Here is an 18824-nt window from a genome sequence, read left to right on the forward strand (position 1 = left end):
ATCAGTCAGGGTAGGGCTGGGACCCAGCGGAGGCCCAGAGGTCTTCTACCGCCTTCCATGAAAGGGATCACCACCACCACAACACTGCAACGGTTCTGGGATCAGCTTCCCCATCCTGCTCAGCCAGAGGACACCCAGCACAGCCAGAAACCCAGCAGCTGCTGCCACGATGCCAAGCCCACCACGGCCTGGCCCACACAAAGCACAGGAGGACAGCGTATGTAAAGGTAACATTTACTGAGAGATACAGAACTGAGTATTATGAAGGACATACATGGATGGAGACGGCAGCGACGGCCCTGCGGAGGGCTGCTGGACCCCCTCCCCAGCGTGCTGGGGGAAGGAGCCGGACGCCGCCGGACAAGTAACACAATGGAGATAACTGTGGCATATGCATTTGTAACAAACAGACCATCATAACATACATTTCTATGGGATCACATCTAGTGATTATATAAATCCATATAGAGATCGCTGTATAAAAACTTTGTAAAAAATATCTTTAAAAAAAAAAAAAAAGTGTAAAAATGTGCATTCAAAAGCACGGCCGACGCGGACAGCTGGGCTGTAAACATTATACTGAGAGTGTGCTCGTGGGGGGCGCCTGCGCCACCGAGCCCCGACAGGCCTGCCCACCAGACGGGGCCGCGTCAAGTGTTTGCGGTTCTTCGGTTGGGGTTTTCGTGTGGAGTGTGCGCCAGGAGCGGCGGCGGCCTCTGGGGATGGCTCCGGCACGCGGCGGGACGGGAGTGCTGCAGGCTCCGCTCCGCCGCCGTCCCTGCCGCCTGCAGGCCCCGCTCCTCCCCGGCACGCTGAGGGGCTGTGGGGAAGAGAGAGGGTGAAGCAGGAGCTCCTCCCGTGCCTCCTCCTCTCCTCCTCCTCCTCCTCCTCCTCCTCCTCGCAGGACGTGCTGCCGTGCCGTGGGGCCGCGGGGCCGCGAGCAGGCCGAAGGGCCGCGATGAGGTATCACAGAGAGGTTGCCCTCGCCCGCGCCGCTAGCCCTGCTCCCGGGTTCAGCCTCAGAGTAGACGGTTGACAGGTTCCCAATCTTCTCTGCCCCCAAAATTTGTTTGGTCCATAGTTCCCAAGGAAGCCCACTGGGTCCTGGATGCACCAGGCCTCGGTGCACAGTTCTTCATACAGTACATACGTTAGAGACCCTGGAAGACCCTGCGCCACTGTCTCCTCCTCCTGGCCCAGTGCCACCTTCACTTCTTCTCTAGCTGCTCCAGCAGCGGGTTGGCTTCGCTCTCGGGTGTCTTGATGCTGTCTGTCCGCACGATGCAGGTCGGACGGTGCCGGTTCAGCATCAGGATCAGCTGCTGCCTCTCTTGTTTCAGCTCTTCTATCTGGGCCTTCAGCTCCGCGTTCATGAGCTCCAGACGCTCCGACTCCTAACAGGGCAGAAACACAACTGCATGTGACTGCTTCAATGGAACAGATGCAAGAAATATTTGGCCAACAAGCCACCTCTGCTCAGTGCTGCTCCTCAGTCCATGCTGCACAGGAGCAGCCTGAGGACATGCTAAGACACCAGGTTCCCCCGGGCAGTTCCTACCCAACCCACAGCCAGCTCCCAGGGCAGCGAACACCCTGCCTGGCTGCTTTCCATGGGCTGGAAGGACACGAGGAAACAAACCTGCATTTTTAAATTTTGAAAGGTTCGTCCCCCATCAGCAAGGAGCTGCCTTTGTGAAATGGCTCCTTGTCCCAGCTGTGTCCTTTGCCTGCATCCCACCAGCCCTTAGAGAAAAGCAGTCAGGAGGTGGGAGTGTTCTTCTGCCTTGGGGTCACGGCCAGAGGGAACCTGGCCTCTGAGTGGGGAAACCTCCAGGAATCTGGGCAGAAGGCCCCTGTCCTGGGCCACATTCCCAAGGGTGCTCCTGCTCCAGCACAGACACCGGCAGACCATCAAAGCCCTCTTTCCCCCAGGCCCAGAGCCCACCTCCAGGTCAGGGCACCCACCCGCTGCAGGAACTCTGTCCTCTCCTTCTTCTTGTTACGACATCGCGCTGCTGCTACCTTGTTTTTCTCCCGGCGCCTTTTCCTCCTCTCCTCTTCCTCATCAAGCTGCAACAAGACGGAGAAGCCCAGGTCAGAGCCATCAAGTGGAGGAGGTTGGCAGCCCCTGGCAGCCCCGTTGCTGCCCTCACCAGTGGTCACCAGTGACATGGTCCAACCCTTACAAGGGACCAAACGTGTCGCTGCCACAGCCTCTAACGTCGATGTGCCTTCAACATGGGGGCCAAGCCACCAGGTCACCCCAGAAGGTGGGGACCGTGGGGTGCATCTCCGATAAGGACACGGGACACAGCAGTGCCGGTGCTGTTTGCCATGACTCAGTCACTCCCTGCTATCTGATTCAAACCGCACACACCAGGCTAATAAGCCCTATGGGCTGGAAACCCATAATCAAAGTACTTAGGGAAAAGTCTGTGTAAGTGGCCTGTGGCACGCTCACAGCCGAGAACCCAAACCAGTTCCTTCTCCAGAGAACTGTGAGTGCTAGAAATCTCCATAAACTCAGCATCCAGGTGACACCTTGCAGCACAGCAGTGGAGAAAAGACCCTTTGGGCCTCTAAGACCCACAAACAATAACCATGAGCATTTGGCCTGGGACTCTGAGGTGTCAGACTGAACTGCCTTGTTCTTCTCAGTTGGCAGCTGACAGCGTACATCTTTTCAAATACAGTGGCAGCCACTTTTACTTTATGATCATTTCCACAGTCTACTTCTACCTTCTTCAAGAGCAACTCCAGCCTGCCAAAGCGGCCACATCCTTCCCTTCATACTTCCCCAAGCCAGCGTGATTGAGGGACATATCTCCCAGATGAGCCTCTCACAGCACACGCCATCTGAACAGCCTCACTGCTCTCACACCTGACTTAGGGACCTCATAAGGAGCCAAGAGGTCTCCAACACCATGGGCATGAAGTGGTGGTGGGCGTGGGGATTTTGATTTACAGAATCAAAATTCCTCTAATCAAAACATCTCGACGTGATGTGCCAGGACAGAATGAAATGCTAACTGGGCAGAATTAAGTAAGCTGCATGTCTAATATCTAAAGGACAATGTCCAAGTTTTATAGCACTAACAGCTTTTGCATCTTCTCTATGTTATTTCCCAAGTACTATACCAAATTTACCATTTTAGATGGGAGCAAAATACCAAGCAAAGACAGCACAAGCTACGCACGGACTTCCCACAGTGCCAGGCTGCAGCCAGCCCTCTGCCACAGCAGCACTATGCTTAGGAGAACCAGGATGGGATCTGTGCTGATGCCCCCATGTCCCACCAGAAGCTGCCAGCTCTCACTACATTGTGATGGGCATCTGCAGAAGCGACCAGGCAGGCTCTAACTCCGTGCTCTGCTGCCTTTTCCTGGAAGAACAGTGAGAGCACCAGCCCCACTGTCTCCCTGCAAACTGCCTGACACATTTCCATGCCTAGTTGCTCTGCCCATTAGGGATCCAAGAATAAGTGTCCCTTCCCTGTCCCCTTCAGCTTCCCCTACACCCACTGGGGCCAGCGAAGGGCCGTGCCCTTTAGATGTGGCCCACAGGTGCTCAGGGAGAGTGGCTCAGCACAGATAGAGCAGCCTGAACTCTTGGCTCTGCTTTGTGTTGTCCTACAGCTCCTGCCACCTCAAGAAAGGAGCTTTTCTCCTTCCTGCCTCTGCTTCAGTTCAAAAAGGTGACATGGCCCCCTGGTGCTGGGGGTTAGGACTCAGCTCTGTTACAGGCACAAGGGATGGTAATGGTGCATCCACCACCCCATACGTGGGCTTTCTGTGCACTGCCACGGACAAACACCCCTGTGCCAGGGCAAAAAGCTGCTTTTTCCCCAGCTCTGCACTGAGCATGGCATGTCAGCACCCAGCCTCCCCGGGCTCCATCTCCCTGCAAGAGGAGAGCAGCTGCAGGCTGCATTGCAAAATTACGCGTGGGTTGCTTCTTGGCTACTCACGGAATAAGCAGCTACTGCTTCGGCTGTTCCAGGCTTTTGCTGCAAAGCCCATGCCAGGGGCAGCTCCATTTGCCATCCTCAGCTCCTTGGCTCCACGGGCCGTGCAGGGGAGGAAGAAGCTACAAGGGGAAGCAGCCATCTGGGGGCTGCTGATGGGGCTCCCCTTGTCTTTCCTCCACATTTCCCTGCAGATCAAGCTGCTATAGAAGTAGCAGACCAGGAGCTTGGGACACATTTGGCTTTAGATGCCAACTCATAACTGCACTGCCCGTGGAGGCACTGTTTACCAAACAGTCCTGACTGAAGCCACCACTGTCACCACTTTGGGCCTCACACTGATGGACTTCCAGCTCCATTTGCTGGCACTGGTTGACACAAGCAGCACCAGCACAGCAAGGCTGAAAGAGCCAGACACAACACGAGGCAAGCACACAAGGAAAATGCTGTGCAAGTGTCTCCCAAGCCCCTGCAACACAGTTGTGACATGACAGCCCATGGGACCGAGCAGCAGCCGCCCACCATCCCTTCCCCAGGAGCCCCACAGAGCGACCCGGGCAGCAGCAGGCACCCCTGGGGAGCAGCCCCTGCCCATCTGTGGGGCCGCCCGCAGGCAGCAGCCCCCAGCCTCACCTCACTTTTCACGGGCTGGGGCCTCTTCCCAAGCTTCACCTCCAGGAAGTGGAGCGGCGAGATCATGGCCCCGATGTTGCGGATGTCGGCGTACTTCAGCTCCTCGGCGGTCAGGGCGGTGCCAGGCAGTCCCGTCAAGGGGCCGAGCCCAGGCAGCGCGCCGGCCGTCAGCGACGGGTCGGGGATCTGCCCTGGCATCATAGCAGGGGACACGGCTCCGCGGGCTGCAGGGAGAGAGACACGGCCCGTTACCTCCCCGCTTCCAACGTGGCACGAACCCAGCCGGCTCCACAGGCCCAGGGAAAGCTGCTGCTCTCCCCCAGGGATGGCAAAAGCAAGGAATGAGCACAAGTTGGGTGGCAGAGACCAAAATATACAAATCCTGCTAGGAAGGCCATGCTACTGGCCTGTAGGTGAGGAAGAAGAAGAGACGTGAGAGGCAGAGCACCAGAAAAACAGGAGCTTGGTGGAGGGACTTACAGGATCAACAGTGATGTGGTCCCACGGGCTGTTGGTCTTGGCACACCTTTGTCTGGAGTGCCGAAGATCAAGGTTTTGCTCTTACTGCGCTTTGATTAATGCGTAGGTATTAGGCCGAGAAGAAACCAGCATCGTGGGGACCGCACCGTGCCGCAGGCTGGCTGCCGGCTGGGCAGGCTGAGCCTGCTGACCGGTGTCGGGGCACAGCGCATGGGGACCGAGGATAAAACAATGAAAAGCTGCTGAGGGAGAAACCCGCCGCTGAGCAAACATCGCCCAGCACAAACACGAGGAAACAAAGGCTGGAGGGGAGGGGAAGCGGAGCAATGTGCAAAAGGCTTCTTCTATCAGGAGAGGAAAAAAAAATTGGAGCTTGAGAGAGAATAGGATTGGGACAAGCTTTGGCAAGTCACTCATAGGCAGAAGAAAGGGAGTTACCAGGAAATGTGCAGAACAACTGGCTAAGAGATGCAGAAATAAAATTAGACCTAAATTGAGAAGCCTGTGGAGCTGGAGCTGTGCTATCAGCCAAAAGGCAGAGGGAGCAGGTGGCTGCTGGCTACCACCTAAGCCTGTCTCTGCTTGCGTAACAGGCCTGGGACACTCTGGTGACCCAGTTACGACACAGTCACCTGCTGTCCATGCAGCCACTGTTCCTCCACCCCAAACACAGCCACACGGGGAGCCAGGGGACAGCCACCCCATCCCAACCCGTGTCAGGAGGCACCCCAAAGGGGAGAGGGGCTGCAAGCTGGCAGTACCCACTGTCAGAGCCAGGAGATGCATGAGGGAAAGGGTGAGGTGCGCTCGCCCTGCTCCTTCCCAAGCAGCCACGCTTGGATGCTGAGAAACAGGGCAAGGGGTGATGCAGGCTTTTGGTTGATGCAGTACAGCTGTGCTAAATGCAGGCACACACACGTTAACAAGGCAGCTGCCACAGCTGCCCAGCACTACCAACCCCAGGTGGCAGATCTGTCACCACCAGGCTGCGAACGTGCGCAGCGAGTGTGGGACAGGAGTGACGGATCGCTGAGTCGCACAGGGACCTCTAGAGGTCACCTCGTCCAACCCCCTGCTCACGCAGGTCAGCAAGTGCAAGTCAAAGTCTTAACCACAAGCAGAGAAGGTAAAGACTTCTTGGCACTGGCACGTCTCTCTGCCCAGGAGGCTATTTGATGTACTGGTTAATGTCAGGGAACAGATGAGCAGTGAGGGGGAAGGAAAGCCACTCATACAGGTTAATCCAGACCAGAGAGGCAAACAAAAGCTGCACAGCTCCCAGCACGAGTGCTGTGCAGGGCGGCCTGCTGTGACAGACCAAGGGATTTGCATCAGAGAGCACCTATGAACTGCAGTATCCTGCAAGCAGGCACACACTCTAACCTGCCACCGAGACCCAGGTGCCAGTGTGAGCTGTCCCAAGGCAGAGTGTGCTCGGCAGAGAGCAGCGGTAACCAACAGGACTTGAGAAAGAGCGTGGAAAGCAAATGCAGCAGCACCATGACCGTACAGAGGCAGTGGCACGCAGTGAGCAGGAAGCAAGCCCTCTGCTGCGGTCATCTTTCAGGAGGAGAGATGAGAAAGGGGAGGGCAAGGCAGCGCCCCCAGTGCTGGTATGCAGGGGGAGGATGCTGGGCTGGGGGGAGATGATCTGCACAAGGAGGTAGCAGCCTGAGAAGGAGCAGATGGGCAAGAGAGGAGAGCTGGGTGACTTCTGAAGGGAAGTGGTGCTACCTGATGAAACAGACTCCTGCCCGTCTGATGATAAAAAACTTGGTAGTGACGCTTGACCTTAGAAGAGACCACACGTCAACTCCCCGGGACTGCAGAGCCCTGAAACAATCCGAAGCATTTATTCCTCCAGAGCACTCCCCAAAGCAGACAGCTGTAACTCCACGTTGCAGTGCCAGCAGTGCTTTGAAGCTGCCACCTCCCTTCCCTGCCATCCAGGCCTCACGCAGCAAAGATACCCAGAAACCAGGCACCGTCCTGCCCTAGGCTGCGCTCCAGTTCCAAAAACACCAGCAGGTATTGCCTAAATCCCTCCCATCTTCCTCGGAAACTGTCCCTCTCCACAGGGCAGCACCTGGTCAGTGAGGTGACACAACAAAGCAGGGGACACCTTCCCCAGACACATTCTCACAGGACATAGCAGCAGATTTATCTCACTGCTGTTTGGGGATAACTGCATGCACTGCATCACGAGCCCGTTCCCAGCCACCACCAGTACGGTGACAGACGGTGGCACTGGGAAGAGGCCCACCAACAGCAGCATGGCCAGGGCCAGCTCCTGCACACCCCCAGCAGCAGTCCCATGGACACCCACCTCCAGCTTCAACAGCTGGGGCATAATGAAAAACTAGAACACCATAGCAGAGGTATATGAACACCCTGAAGCCTCCTTCCTGCAAATGCTGTGAGCTGTGCTGGCACACACAGATTTGGGGCCTTGGCCCACCCTTTCCTATGGTTCAGGCTGGAACCTGACTCGAGCCCACTGCTGGATGCTTAAATTCATTCTCACCTAAGGGAACCTGGTTTTAATTAATTGTTTTACATCATGACAGCAAGAGTATCTACATGCCAGGCTGGACAGTCCAGGTCTTCAGCTACAGAGAATTCATGGTCAATATAATTTATGAAATAAGGAGGGAGATTTTTTTTTTCTTCCAGGCTATGGGACTACCTGAGCACTGAGTGCCACCCTGCACTCCAGCTCTGAGCAGCTCCCCAGGGAAAGCTTGCTAAGGATTTGAGAAAATGTTGTGCTCTGTCTGGTCCACCCTTTCCCTCTGCATCTTTGGTCTAGTGGCTTTATGTGCCTTGAAGGAGCCTGAGTGAAGGAGCTGACCCAGTACCTATTTTGCTGCCTGAGCAACTTATCCTGAGCCCAGTTACTCCATGGGCAAAGCCCACAACACACGTGCATCAGCTTAAATTAATTCTAAAGCTGTTCAAACCAAAGCACAAGGAGGCACCTGGCAGAACGTGAGCCTGCACATTAGGACGAGCTGAGAGCTAGGCGAGAAGGAAGGCTCCTCCAAATGAGGTCCTGCGCAGGGGTCAGGAAGCTGAGGAGCACACCAAGAACTGCCAAGAGTCAAGCTGTGTTAGACCTTGGAGAGGAATGTAAACCATTTCCAGCAGAGCTGTAACCGCAAAAACGAGGGAATGAGGAGAGATGCCACCCCCCTCAGAGCAGGGTGCAGTGAGCATTAATCCAGCCCAGGCCCTGAAGCACCACAGCCGCAGGCACCATCGCTGCTGATCGCAGGGACTCTCACCTCCAACTACTTCTGTTCCCAGGTACCCAAGTCCCAAATACTTTCACCTACTTCCCTGCATAACACTACAGGTAAGAATTTGTACTTCGATCACGTTAAAAATGCCCAAAGATGTAATTTTATTTAATATTTGGCCTTATTCCTGAGGCTGTTACTCTGGAAGACACCAACATGCCTGCCTAGAGCTCCAGCATATTTCTACCACATTTGCATGTTAGGACAGAAATAACTTTGAGGTGCAAGATCTGAGTTTGACCTTTAAGTTGCAGCTTTTCAATAGCCAGATCTTGCTGGCAGTGGTGAATACAGCTGGTATATTGCCAGTTCGTAATTCCTCCCTGCATTTTCCCTTGCAGTGTTTGTTATTTCTAGGGAACGTGAACCAGCTCACCTCTGATTCCTTCGCTTTCTAACACCGTGCTTTAGCTGGGACTCTTATTAGATTTGTTCTTTTCATAACTGGTTATTAACACAAACTTTTTTTTTCTCCTCAGTGCCAGGCGGTCTTTCAATGGCTCCTTACATGAGCTGAAAGAAGTTGCATCCTCAGTAAAACCTTGCTTTCTGGTGTCCTACTGCACAACCACACAATTCCTGCATTGTATCAGCTACGCTTCTTCACATAACGAAGCCAACAGCAAAGCAAAGCAGCGAGGGGAAAGAGAATGTGTAGTCTTCCATCTGACACTGGTATCTGCATGACGCCAGCTGCTCCAGTTTACATTCCCTGTAGCTGTGCGTTCTGCACTGATGCTATTCATCATTTAGTGCCACAACATCTCAAGATGCTCCACAGTGAATTATGAGACAGAGGAGGCTTTCTTAAAACTTCAGCTCGGCGATGCACAGCTTGTGTCATTCAATGCTCTCCGTAGCAACTAACCTTACAGCAAAAATCTGGTCAACACGTGATTTCATGGGTCAAAACTCAGTTTGTACTTCTTCAGCTTTGCTCCTACCCTCCCCTTGTTCTGGGTGAGCACTGGAACACACGACTTGACCTTTTGCCAAAATGTCTGTAAACCCTCCTAATTATTGCAGTCCCTTTTGCATCCTCGCTCTGGAACTGCAGGTCTCAGACCTGCAGTCTGCTGGCAGGCTCAGTTATTTTATCTGCAGCCTCATCTCCAAAAAGCTGACAACAGTACAGCTTCCTTTTCTCACCTTTTTGCTGCATTTTTCACAGCAGTGACGAGTGGTTCTGTCCTTTGTCCCCCAACCACGTCTTTATGGTCAACGGTCTGTGACACTGGCTCACTTAATGTTTTATTAAAGGCAGCACGGAGCTCTCCTTGTTTTTCTCCTGTTGCTGGGGTCTGTTCTTTTCAGGAGCCAGCTGCCCAGTGGGAAGAAGCTTTACCGAGCTGTTACTGACCCACACATTTGCTCAGCTTCACTGTCCCTGTATATGCTTCTGTTCTTTTTCTTACACTTTAAGTCTTTATTTCCTTGTGGTTTTGTTGTTGTTTTGTTTTCCATACCGACTTCTGTTGCTTTTTCTGGGGACTCTGAGTTTGTTGTGTTTTTGTTTTTTTCCTTTTTCTGAGGTAGCTGATGTTTGCGCAGCAGTTACTGCATAAATCTAACGTGCGTAGGCATAATCCACGTAGCCCAGGGTCCCTGGGGGCTTGTATTCTGGTTGCTAGCCTACATTCATGCCCCTCCTGCCACCTCTTCAGTGCTATTCTTACCCACAGCCTAAAACCAGCAGAGGAATGCCTACCTGTGCTGAAGTCACACATTCATTTCCCTGTGCAGAAGCTGACTTAGTCTGTATCTGCTACTCCCCCGGGAGCATCCTGTGCATCCTCACCTAGCCAAGCGCACGGTTTGCTTCTTTATAAGCCAGAAGCAGTTGCTGCTTTGTCAACAGCACCATCCTACAGCGAAGACCAAAGCAACTTTCTGACAGACACCCGTCACTTCACCTTAAATTGCCATTGCTGCCTTATCTGTGCTGTCAGCTTCCTTGGTGAGAGTGGGAGCTGTTTACAACCTTATTTTCAGTTTCTGGTTAAAGTGCTGGCTATAAATCACGGTCTCTTCCAGCACAAGCTCTGCCACACGCTCTGACATCTGCAGTGGTTGACCCCAGCACCCTTCCCATGCTCAGAGAGCCAGGCTGGCACCTCCTGCCAGCCGGGGGGGATTGCCACTGTAAATATCAGCCTCTTCCTCTTTTTTCCAGGCTAACAAGCGGTGCCATAAGGCAGTCTGTCCCAGCAGCCCTTCTCCACGCTGCCAGCAGAACCAAGGCCCTGCCTGCCTGTTGTTCTGCCACGCCAGGCCCGACCTGGGTGCCTGCCATTACTTGCCAGCTGCCATGCGTCGGAGCGCTGCCAAAGCCTGCAACCTCCTGTACGAGCTATCTTTGATCTCTTCATCGGTACGTTAGCACTCAGCATACTGCTGCCATTTGTTCGTGCAGTCCTGGAGCCCTGGGCTCTAAGTCAGCCCTTCGTCTGTTCACGGCCAACAAGCAAGAATTCTGCTCTGGAGATCAGAAGTAACGCTGCCATCCATGAGAAGCAAATTGTGGTCCCTTGGAATTTACTATGGCTTTCCCATCCTTTTTTCTAACTTTTGCTTTTAGCTCCTGGCTATCAAGTTTGCTCAGTCTGTATGCTCTACACCGCATCTTTCCAGTTCCTTCTCATTGGCAGAAGGATGATTTATATGAAAGCCCTTTCCTGACATGCCCGACTTCTCATGCCTCAAGAATGTAACTTTCTAAACAAAGACAGGGCAATTGGCTATCACTTGTTTTCTGAAGCACGGAGCCACTTGCTTTTTCCCCATCTGGACTTTTCTGGCTGGGGGGCTGCAGGGGGCTGAGGGCCAGTGGAGCCCACAAACACTTTTCCACGTCAAGGTTCAGTTCAGCACCCCGTGAGCGCCGCGTTAACGCCACCATGCTGACGGCACAAAGCCACACCTCATGTGCCCAGTGCCAAAAGTACCTGAACACGCAATTACCTTTTTTTCCCCTGTTTTCTAGAATGTGATATGCTCCCACTCCCGGGCAGCAGCCACCAGCTCTGAACGCCAGATGCACCTCGTTGGAAGGAGCTCCTTACAGCAGGTCACCCTGTAACCTCCCTTCTTCTGCTCTGCATTTTTAAAAGCAGTTACTTCCAGTGCCAAAGGCCACACCGATCCGTATCAAAGTTATTTGCCAACCATCAAAACACAGCAACAGCCAAGCCCTTTGGTTCTAACCTGTCCTTCAGACACCCGTGCAGCAGCGCTGGCAAACATGGACTTTAACAGGCGCTGTGCGTTTATTCATTCATCTGCTGAGCCCGTGGGTGCACAGCCCAGCACCCGCAGTGCACTGAGGCGCTGCAGTGACACCCACCGGGATTAAACTCTGCGTGGCCCCCCTTCAGCAAGGAGGCAGGACTGCTTAGTGAGTGCTACAAGGCATCTGGGGAGGTTGCTCCCTGTCTAAAGACCAGTTTAAGGTCTCACAGCGTGGCCTACCAGGTGTGCCGAGCTGCAGCGTGCCACCTCTGTATGGCAGCCACCACGGGGCCTCACTACTGCCACTCCACTTCCATCCCAGGAGGTTTGCAGCCAGCTCCTGCAACCCAGGGCAAAGACGAACCCTTCCCACAGACACCCCCAGCTGCCCCTCGGGTTCCTTCTCTCCCACGGGCAACGTGGTGGACAAAGAGCTGCAGGGTTTGCGAGCACCCCTCCATGTAGTGTCCCAGCCCGGATCCCTCAGCTCCACCAAGTGGGCCATCATGCTGAAGAGAGGAAGGAGCTCTGGAGGAGGAGATCCTCAGGAGGTGGAAATCTAGACTGTTTTCTTGAGTGGGAGCAGCCTGGCGCAGCCTGGATGTCTGGTTTCACACAGATGGCAGAAGAACGCCCGAGTTGCTCACAGGGAGAAGGCTGCGAGGAGCTTTCTGAGAGCAGGAACACGGAGAGCCCTGCTGCCTCCCTCCTCTCCTCCCCCAGGGAGGCACCCAGCTCCTGACACTGCACCCAAGGGGCAGCCCAGAGCTGGTAGCCTCACCGGGGCACGCGTGCAGCCCCCACACATCTGCCTGTCTGCTGCTTTGGCTTCTTATTCCCATTATGAGAAGGCAAGAAACCAGTCCTCAACTTTAGCAATAACCCCCTCAGCAAAGCAGTCAGCTCAATCCTCCTCCTTCCTCCAGCGTTTCCCTCCGTACCTTGGCAGGGCAGCAAACAGCTCCAGTTGAGCACCACGCTGCCCCTACCACTGCAATGCAGCACCTTCAAGTGACCTGGACCAGCAGGGGCTCGCACAGCACCCAGCACAGCCAAGGCTCCTCGCAGCTCCTGCATGAGGAGGTTGCCATTAATTATGGCTTTGGCATGGAGCGTGGCAGACATTTAATAACGCGGCACCGCTCCACGGACGGCAGCACACAACAGGGAGGTAGAAGAGACCCTGTTCCGACCCACAGCAGTTCAGATGGCCGTGGGGAGGAGGGAGCGTGCTGCTCTGAGCTAGGCTGCAGCTCAGGCACTGAGGTTAACAACTGACTTGTTGAAATCCCCCAGGACCTTCCACGGCCGCATGTGGTCAGGGCTGGAATCTTCTTCAAGAAGACAGCCCTCCCCTGGCACACAGCTCCAACCTCAGGGGCAAGGGTGGCCTCAGAGATGAGAGGCCCCCCTACAAACTCCTCAGAATTGTGCCCTGAATGCCAGGGTCATGCACAGAGACCTCTAAGCCATATAAAGACCAGCTCTGGCTGGCTTGCAGCAGCCCCGCTCGGCTGAGAGGCCCATACAGACCTTCGGCTCCCAGGCTGCACGCTAAATACCCTGCAGGGTTTGGACTGATGCTCTGGGCAGTCCATGCAATGGAGAAACCCACGCAAGCAGCCAAAGGCAGATGGCAGCAGGCTTGCTGTGCCTGCTCCTTGCCACACGGGCACCGCAGGACACGTGCAGGCTGCCACACACCACGGCTTGGTCCTGGGGCCAGGTCGACGGGGCACGGCCCACTGCAGCAAAAAGAGCTTCTGGGCAGCTTCAGGCTCTCAAGACGCTGCGTGCTGCCCGCTACCTGGCCCAGGTGGAGCAGACAAAGTTGCAGACACCAGCATGGGGAAGGAGAGCACCCGGCGGATGCTCGGCGCTGCCTGCTCTCCAACAGCCCGGCTGGGCACGCTGCTGAGGTGGAGGGGATATCTCCTCCTCCTCCTCGGCCAGAGCCACAGCCGAGACCTTGGCATCCTGTAAGGAGGGACGTGCTCACTGTAAGCAGGAGGGAGCAGCAACCTGCCATGAGCTCCCGGCCGCCCCGGGAAATCGCAGAGACCCGAGGAGCACGGCAGCCAGTCGCTGCCTGACACAAGGACGGCTTGGATGGCAGCTCCAGCACCCACCCACTCATCCCCCAGATGGGCAGGTTTTTTTCTTCCCTTTTTGAATCACCAGGAGTCATACCGAGGATGTGAACTCCAACCATTGGCATTCCCAGATGTCCCCGTGGAAGCAGTAACCACCAGATTCCCCGCGCGGACTCTGGCGGCGGCCTCCAGATCGAGTTTTTCCTGCGAGTTCTCCTGAAACCAGCTAAAAAATCCTGCTCCGAGCTGCTGAAGCATTTGTTTCTGCCGAGCTCTCGGAGTCCAAACACACGCGCACACACACACAGTTTGGCAGTGGTTGTGTTCCAGGGCTGGTAATACAAGCCATGAAGGAGGCTGCCAAGACAAGCAAGAGAACGAGCCAGGCCCCGTTTCATTGGCCACCATACGCTGCATATGGCCCTGGAAGCAGCCAGCGCAGTGTTCTCACCCTCCTTGAAGGCATAGGAGACCCTGTGTTTTCAAATACACCTCCACAGGGCCTTCATTAAAGGAAAATGGAAACATAATGTGGCTCTCGCTCTCCTGCTATTTCTCCCTTTCCCCCAATTTGCTCCCAACCCTATTTCCCTACCACGGAAAAAAAAGCAAAGCAAAGTGCCTCCCGGAGCAAGCCGTGCAGAAGAACACAACTTCCACTCAACCCCACGCCCGGCTGCCCCAGCGGGCTCGGGACGGGGCGGCGGGGATCCCGGGGGGTCCCGGGGGGTCCCGGGGGTGCCCTGTTTTTCCGAGCACCCCAGGACCCCGCACCGCGAGCGGGGCTCCCCGCAGCCCCCCAGCCGCACACCCCCCGGGCAGGTGGAGCTCGGCTCCTCCCCGCACCCCCAAAAAGCAGCGGGGGGCTCCGATCCGCGCCCGGGGGCCCCATCCCCGCGCCCCGAGCGCCCCGCGGCCACCCCGGCAGCCGCTCCCCGCTGTCCCCCCGGCCACCCCCGGTTCCCTCCCGGCTCCGCCGTGCCCGCACCCACCGTGCACGGGGAGGGGGCCGCCGGGATGCCCGCGGGGCCCGGCAGCGGGCTGCGGGTTCAGCCCCGCCGCCGCCGCCCGGCTCGGCTGGGCTCGGCTCGGCTCCGCCGCCCCCGGTCGCTGTCGGTGTCGCTGTCGCTGTCGGTCCCCGCCGGGCCGCCCCGGCCGCCCCCCGCCGCCCCGGTGCGCGCCTCCCGCGGGCTGTGGCGGGCGGCGGGGTGGGTTGCATCAGCCCCGGTTATATAGCGGCCCCTGGGCTGCGGGGAGGGGTCGGGAATGCGGAACCGGCCGGGCTGCCAGCGCCACACGTCAGGGAGGGAGGGCGGGCGAGAGAACGGGGCCGCGGGGCGGGGAGCGCCGGGATGGGGTGGCACCGGCACCGGCACCGGGAGCGGGACCGGCACCCCCCCGGCACCACGCAGTGCCCGGCCCGGGAGGTGAAGGACATCACGGGTGGCTCTGGCAGCCCCCCACCGGCCTCTCCGCGGTGCCAGAGGTGAAGCCGGGGGGTGGCGGCCCTCCGCTCACCGACCCCACACCGGGGGGAGAGGAAGCAGAAGGGTTTGGGGAGCCCCCGCCCAGCCGCTTCGGGCTCCCCCCGGCTTGGCACCGGGATACCCCGGGGGATATTGCCCCCCGAGGCACCTCCCCGGCCTCGTGCCCTGGCACCGAGGTGGCAGGTGATGACTGCGGGCTTCCTGCTAACTGATTTGCATGGGTTTGAATCGTTTCCTTCCTCTTTAACCCCGGCCCTTTCTCCCACCTGCCCAAGTGCTGTGGGAGGGCAGCTGCGCAGGGCCACGCAGGACCTGCCGCAGGTACTGGGTGTGCTGCTGCTGCCAGAGCAGCCCCGCTCCGGGACAAAACCCCTAACCTCTGGGAAGGAGAAGCAGGGCAGCAGCTGGGGAAGCTGCCCCGCTGAGCCACACGAGTCCGTGCACAAGTCCCTGTCCTTCCCACCACCCACCCCACCCCGTTTTCCTCCCCCCATTGCTTCTTTTCAGCATCCACAAAGTTGATTTCTTTTCACCCCCAGCAGCGCATGCTGCTCATCACCCACCACCCGCACAGCCCCGCTCTCCCCACCACTGTCCGAGCAGGAGCAGGGCACCGGAGCCACCCCCTTCCACACGGGATGCTCCTTGCCCAAGCTGTCCTACAGGACACAGCCTGGATCTGTCTTCCTTCCCGCTCTCCTCGTGCTCGTAGCCTTTTATCTTTTTGTTTCCAGAGAGGCCGAACACTTTCTGCACACCTTTGCATCCAACCCCAACGTTTCGTTAATCTTGGCACCTCATCCCAGGGGGAAGGGCGACGCGCACGCAGGAATGTATTTTTCCCATACGCATTCCTTCCCCTTCCTATATCAGATAGGACGGCTTTTTGCAGTGCCTTGAGCTGGAAGGAGCCCGCTGTGGTTGACAAACAATATCTCGCCAGCAATTCACACGCAGCTGCCTTCAGGGCAGACCACAGCAGCTCCCCTGCAACTGCTGCATCCCGAGGGGAAGGAGAGGGAAAAGCACGGGGATTTCAGAGGAGGCTGATGGCCTGGCTGGGCCACCCAGGGCAGCACGGTTCCTCCTGCTCCTGGGGATGGTGAGAAAGTGCCATCTTCCCTCCTCGGTTTGGGGCTGGAAGACAGCTCTGCCCATTCTTTCTTCCACGCGTTTTCCCACCCTGGTTTTTCCATTTTCCTAGCAGGCAGAGCTGAGACATCTCCCTGCAGCACAGATACATGTATGTATGGCCCCAGCCTCGCGTGCTGACCTCCTCATTGCTCCTCTTTCCCCCCAGCCAGCCCCGATTCCCTGACTCCCCTCTGCAGGTCCCGCTGGCAGCTGAGCCTCCGTCACGATGACAGTCTGAGTTATTCCTGTGATTTCTTACTCTTAACTATTTAAGGGCTAGTTCCAGGGAAGCATCCTTGTCCAGGACAGTGCTTACGCACACGCTTCGAGGGACAGACTTGCATCATTCTTTCTCGAGTTGGGAACTCTCAGCTCACAGGGGAATTTTCCTCGTTCTTGCAGCCACTTGTGCTTGAACTGTTCTTTTCCCAAAGTGGGTTTTGCCTCATGTAAACACAAAACATGTTTACTTTTCAGATACGGTTTCACTTGGGCTAGAAAAGGCACAGGAATTCATTGAGAATTTGTGGCTTCAGTGGGTAAAAGTGAACAGCAAAGTCTCCGGCAAACAGACTGCTTGCCGAAGGATGCCGAGCGCTCGGGTAAACACGGCCGTCCTACCCGGGCTGGTCAGTCTTGCCACTGCTGTGGAAACATGTGCTGACAAAGACAAATTAACCAAGCGGGAATGGCAGCATCTGCAACGGAGACAGGAGAGGCTGGGGGAAGAAAAAAAAAAAAAGCACAAGTTCCACTGCACGAAGTATAAAAAGCTGTCGAGCACATCGCCGCTTGGAAGGCGGCTTTCTCCTCGCACCGAAGGGGCGATGTGCGCGTTTCTGTTCAAAATAAAGTGTGCAGAAGGTGAAGGCTCAGGGATGTGGAAACACAGCCCAGCAGCACAACACGGGGGCCAAAAAGTTATCAGGAACAGAGCGAACTCTAGAGCACAGCAGAGCTGCACCAGCACAGGGGGGTGATTGCACAGGAGTCGCTCTCAGCCCTTGGGGAGATCTTTGGGTTTTGCCTTCCCCATTTTTGCCCCTCTCTTCCTGGCTGCCTGGTGGCTCTCTGGGTGGGACCATGTCCTCTGAAGCTGGGCAGGGGAGGCAGAGTTGGTACCAGTCCATTTTGGCAAGTTTCTCAGCGTAACTCTGTTTGTTACGGCTCTGTCTACAGCACAGCGATGAGAGCACTGAGGAGGCTCCTGATGGTCCCTGACATGTAATGTGCCATGTCCTCCAAGAGCACGTTCAGACCCCAATAATAACAGCCCTTTCGCACCCTCCTGACACCACCATCAATGGTGATGATCCAGCAAGAGCCTCACTGGGACTCCCGTGTGTCCTTGTCACGTCTCCGAGCACAGTTTTACATGCTTGGTGTTAATTTTTACACACTAACCTGCCCTTGCCATGGCCTCTCCTCGGATGGGCTCCTTGCTCCCGCACAGGCCATCTGACATGTGCTACATGAAGCGGTGCTTTTCATCCGTCACCCATCTCCTAAATCACCCAGATCCTCGTAAACTTGCTTCCCGTGCTCCCAGCTCCTCGCTTTGCCTTCAGCTTTGGGCTCATCTGCTGGCCTGATGGACAGCACCACAAACCATCTGCTGAACGATGGCCCTGGGATGTCCTACAGCCTTTTCTGGCTGCCCTTCAGCCACCTCTGGCTGCGCATTGCAGCCACAGTTCATCTGAAGCTCTTCCCTTCACCCAACCCTATTAATGTCTAATCTGATTATTATTTTTTTTAATTTTATTTTTTAAAGTTACTCCCAGTCACTTTGCAGAATGGGGCCGGGGATCAGAAGGACGATTCACACAAGCAGTAGGAGCGAGAGGACGGCGTGCTGTCCCCAGGTCACCACTGGGAACTTTTTGGGGAAAGTGGCCGGGTCTGGGCTGGAGACGGTCGGTGCTGAGCCCACGGGGGTCAGACAGCGCCCTGAGGGACACGGACTGACAGGCTGATTGATCCCCAAGCTGCTTGTTTATAAAAACAGGGCTGATTAGATACCAGGGCTGGCAAATGTTGTCTAAGAGCCTGCCTCTGGCAGGGCTGGATCCTTCAGTTAAATAATCTTTGTTGGACAGTTGTGGAATAACCTCTCCAGAGAGGAATTTCCTTCTTATCTTTGTCAGCTAGGCATTGGCTTAGACTTTGAAGTATATAGCCTCTCCTAAAAAAGTTATAGTCCCATCCAGCTCATATCCTATTACCATTTATCTTCTTTGTAAACTCAAACGCTGTGTTTCTTGCAACCCCTGCTCACATGGAAGCGTTTCCATCCTCCTAATGGCTTTCGTTATCTGCCTGCATCTCCCCCATTTTTCCCAGCACGGGTGATGAGAAGCATACAGAGAATTATCCCAATGAAGGTGCATCCCAGGCTCCCCGAGTGGCTCTGCAGTCACATCTGGATCGGTTTCCATCCGACTATAAAACCGTCCCTGCGTGGTTCCCAGGCACGAGCCGCTCCAAGCCTTCGGGGCCTCGGGC

General features: G+C 55.9%; 1 protein-coding gene across 1 annotated transcript; it reads right to left on the reverse strand.

The window, feature by feature from the left end:
* Positions 1-218: 218 nt before the first annotated feature.
* Positions 219-14928, reverse strand: JDP2 (Jun dimerization protein 2). The gene is made up of 4 exons (XM_068683189.1): positions 14691-14928; positions 4599-4822; positions 1966-2070; positions 219-1394 (listed from the first exon to the last, which is right to left on the reverse strand). The coding sequence occupies exons 2-4, from the start codon at positions 4797-4799 to the stop codon at positions 1209-1211; spliced, it is 492 nt and encodes a 163-aa protein (XP_068539290.1). The 5' UTR covers positions 4800-4822; positions 14691-14928; the 3' UTR covers positions 219-1208.
* Between the last annotated feature and the right edge of the window lie 3896 nt (positions 14929-18824).

This window comes from Anas acuta, chromosome 5 (assembly GCF_963932015.1).
Source record: "Anas acuta chromosome 5, bAnaAcu1.1, whole genome shotgun sequence".
NCBI classification, from domain to species: Eukaryota; Metazoa; Chordata; class Aves; order Anseriformes; family Anatidae; genus Anas; species Anas acuta.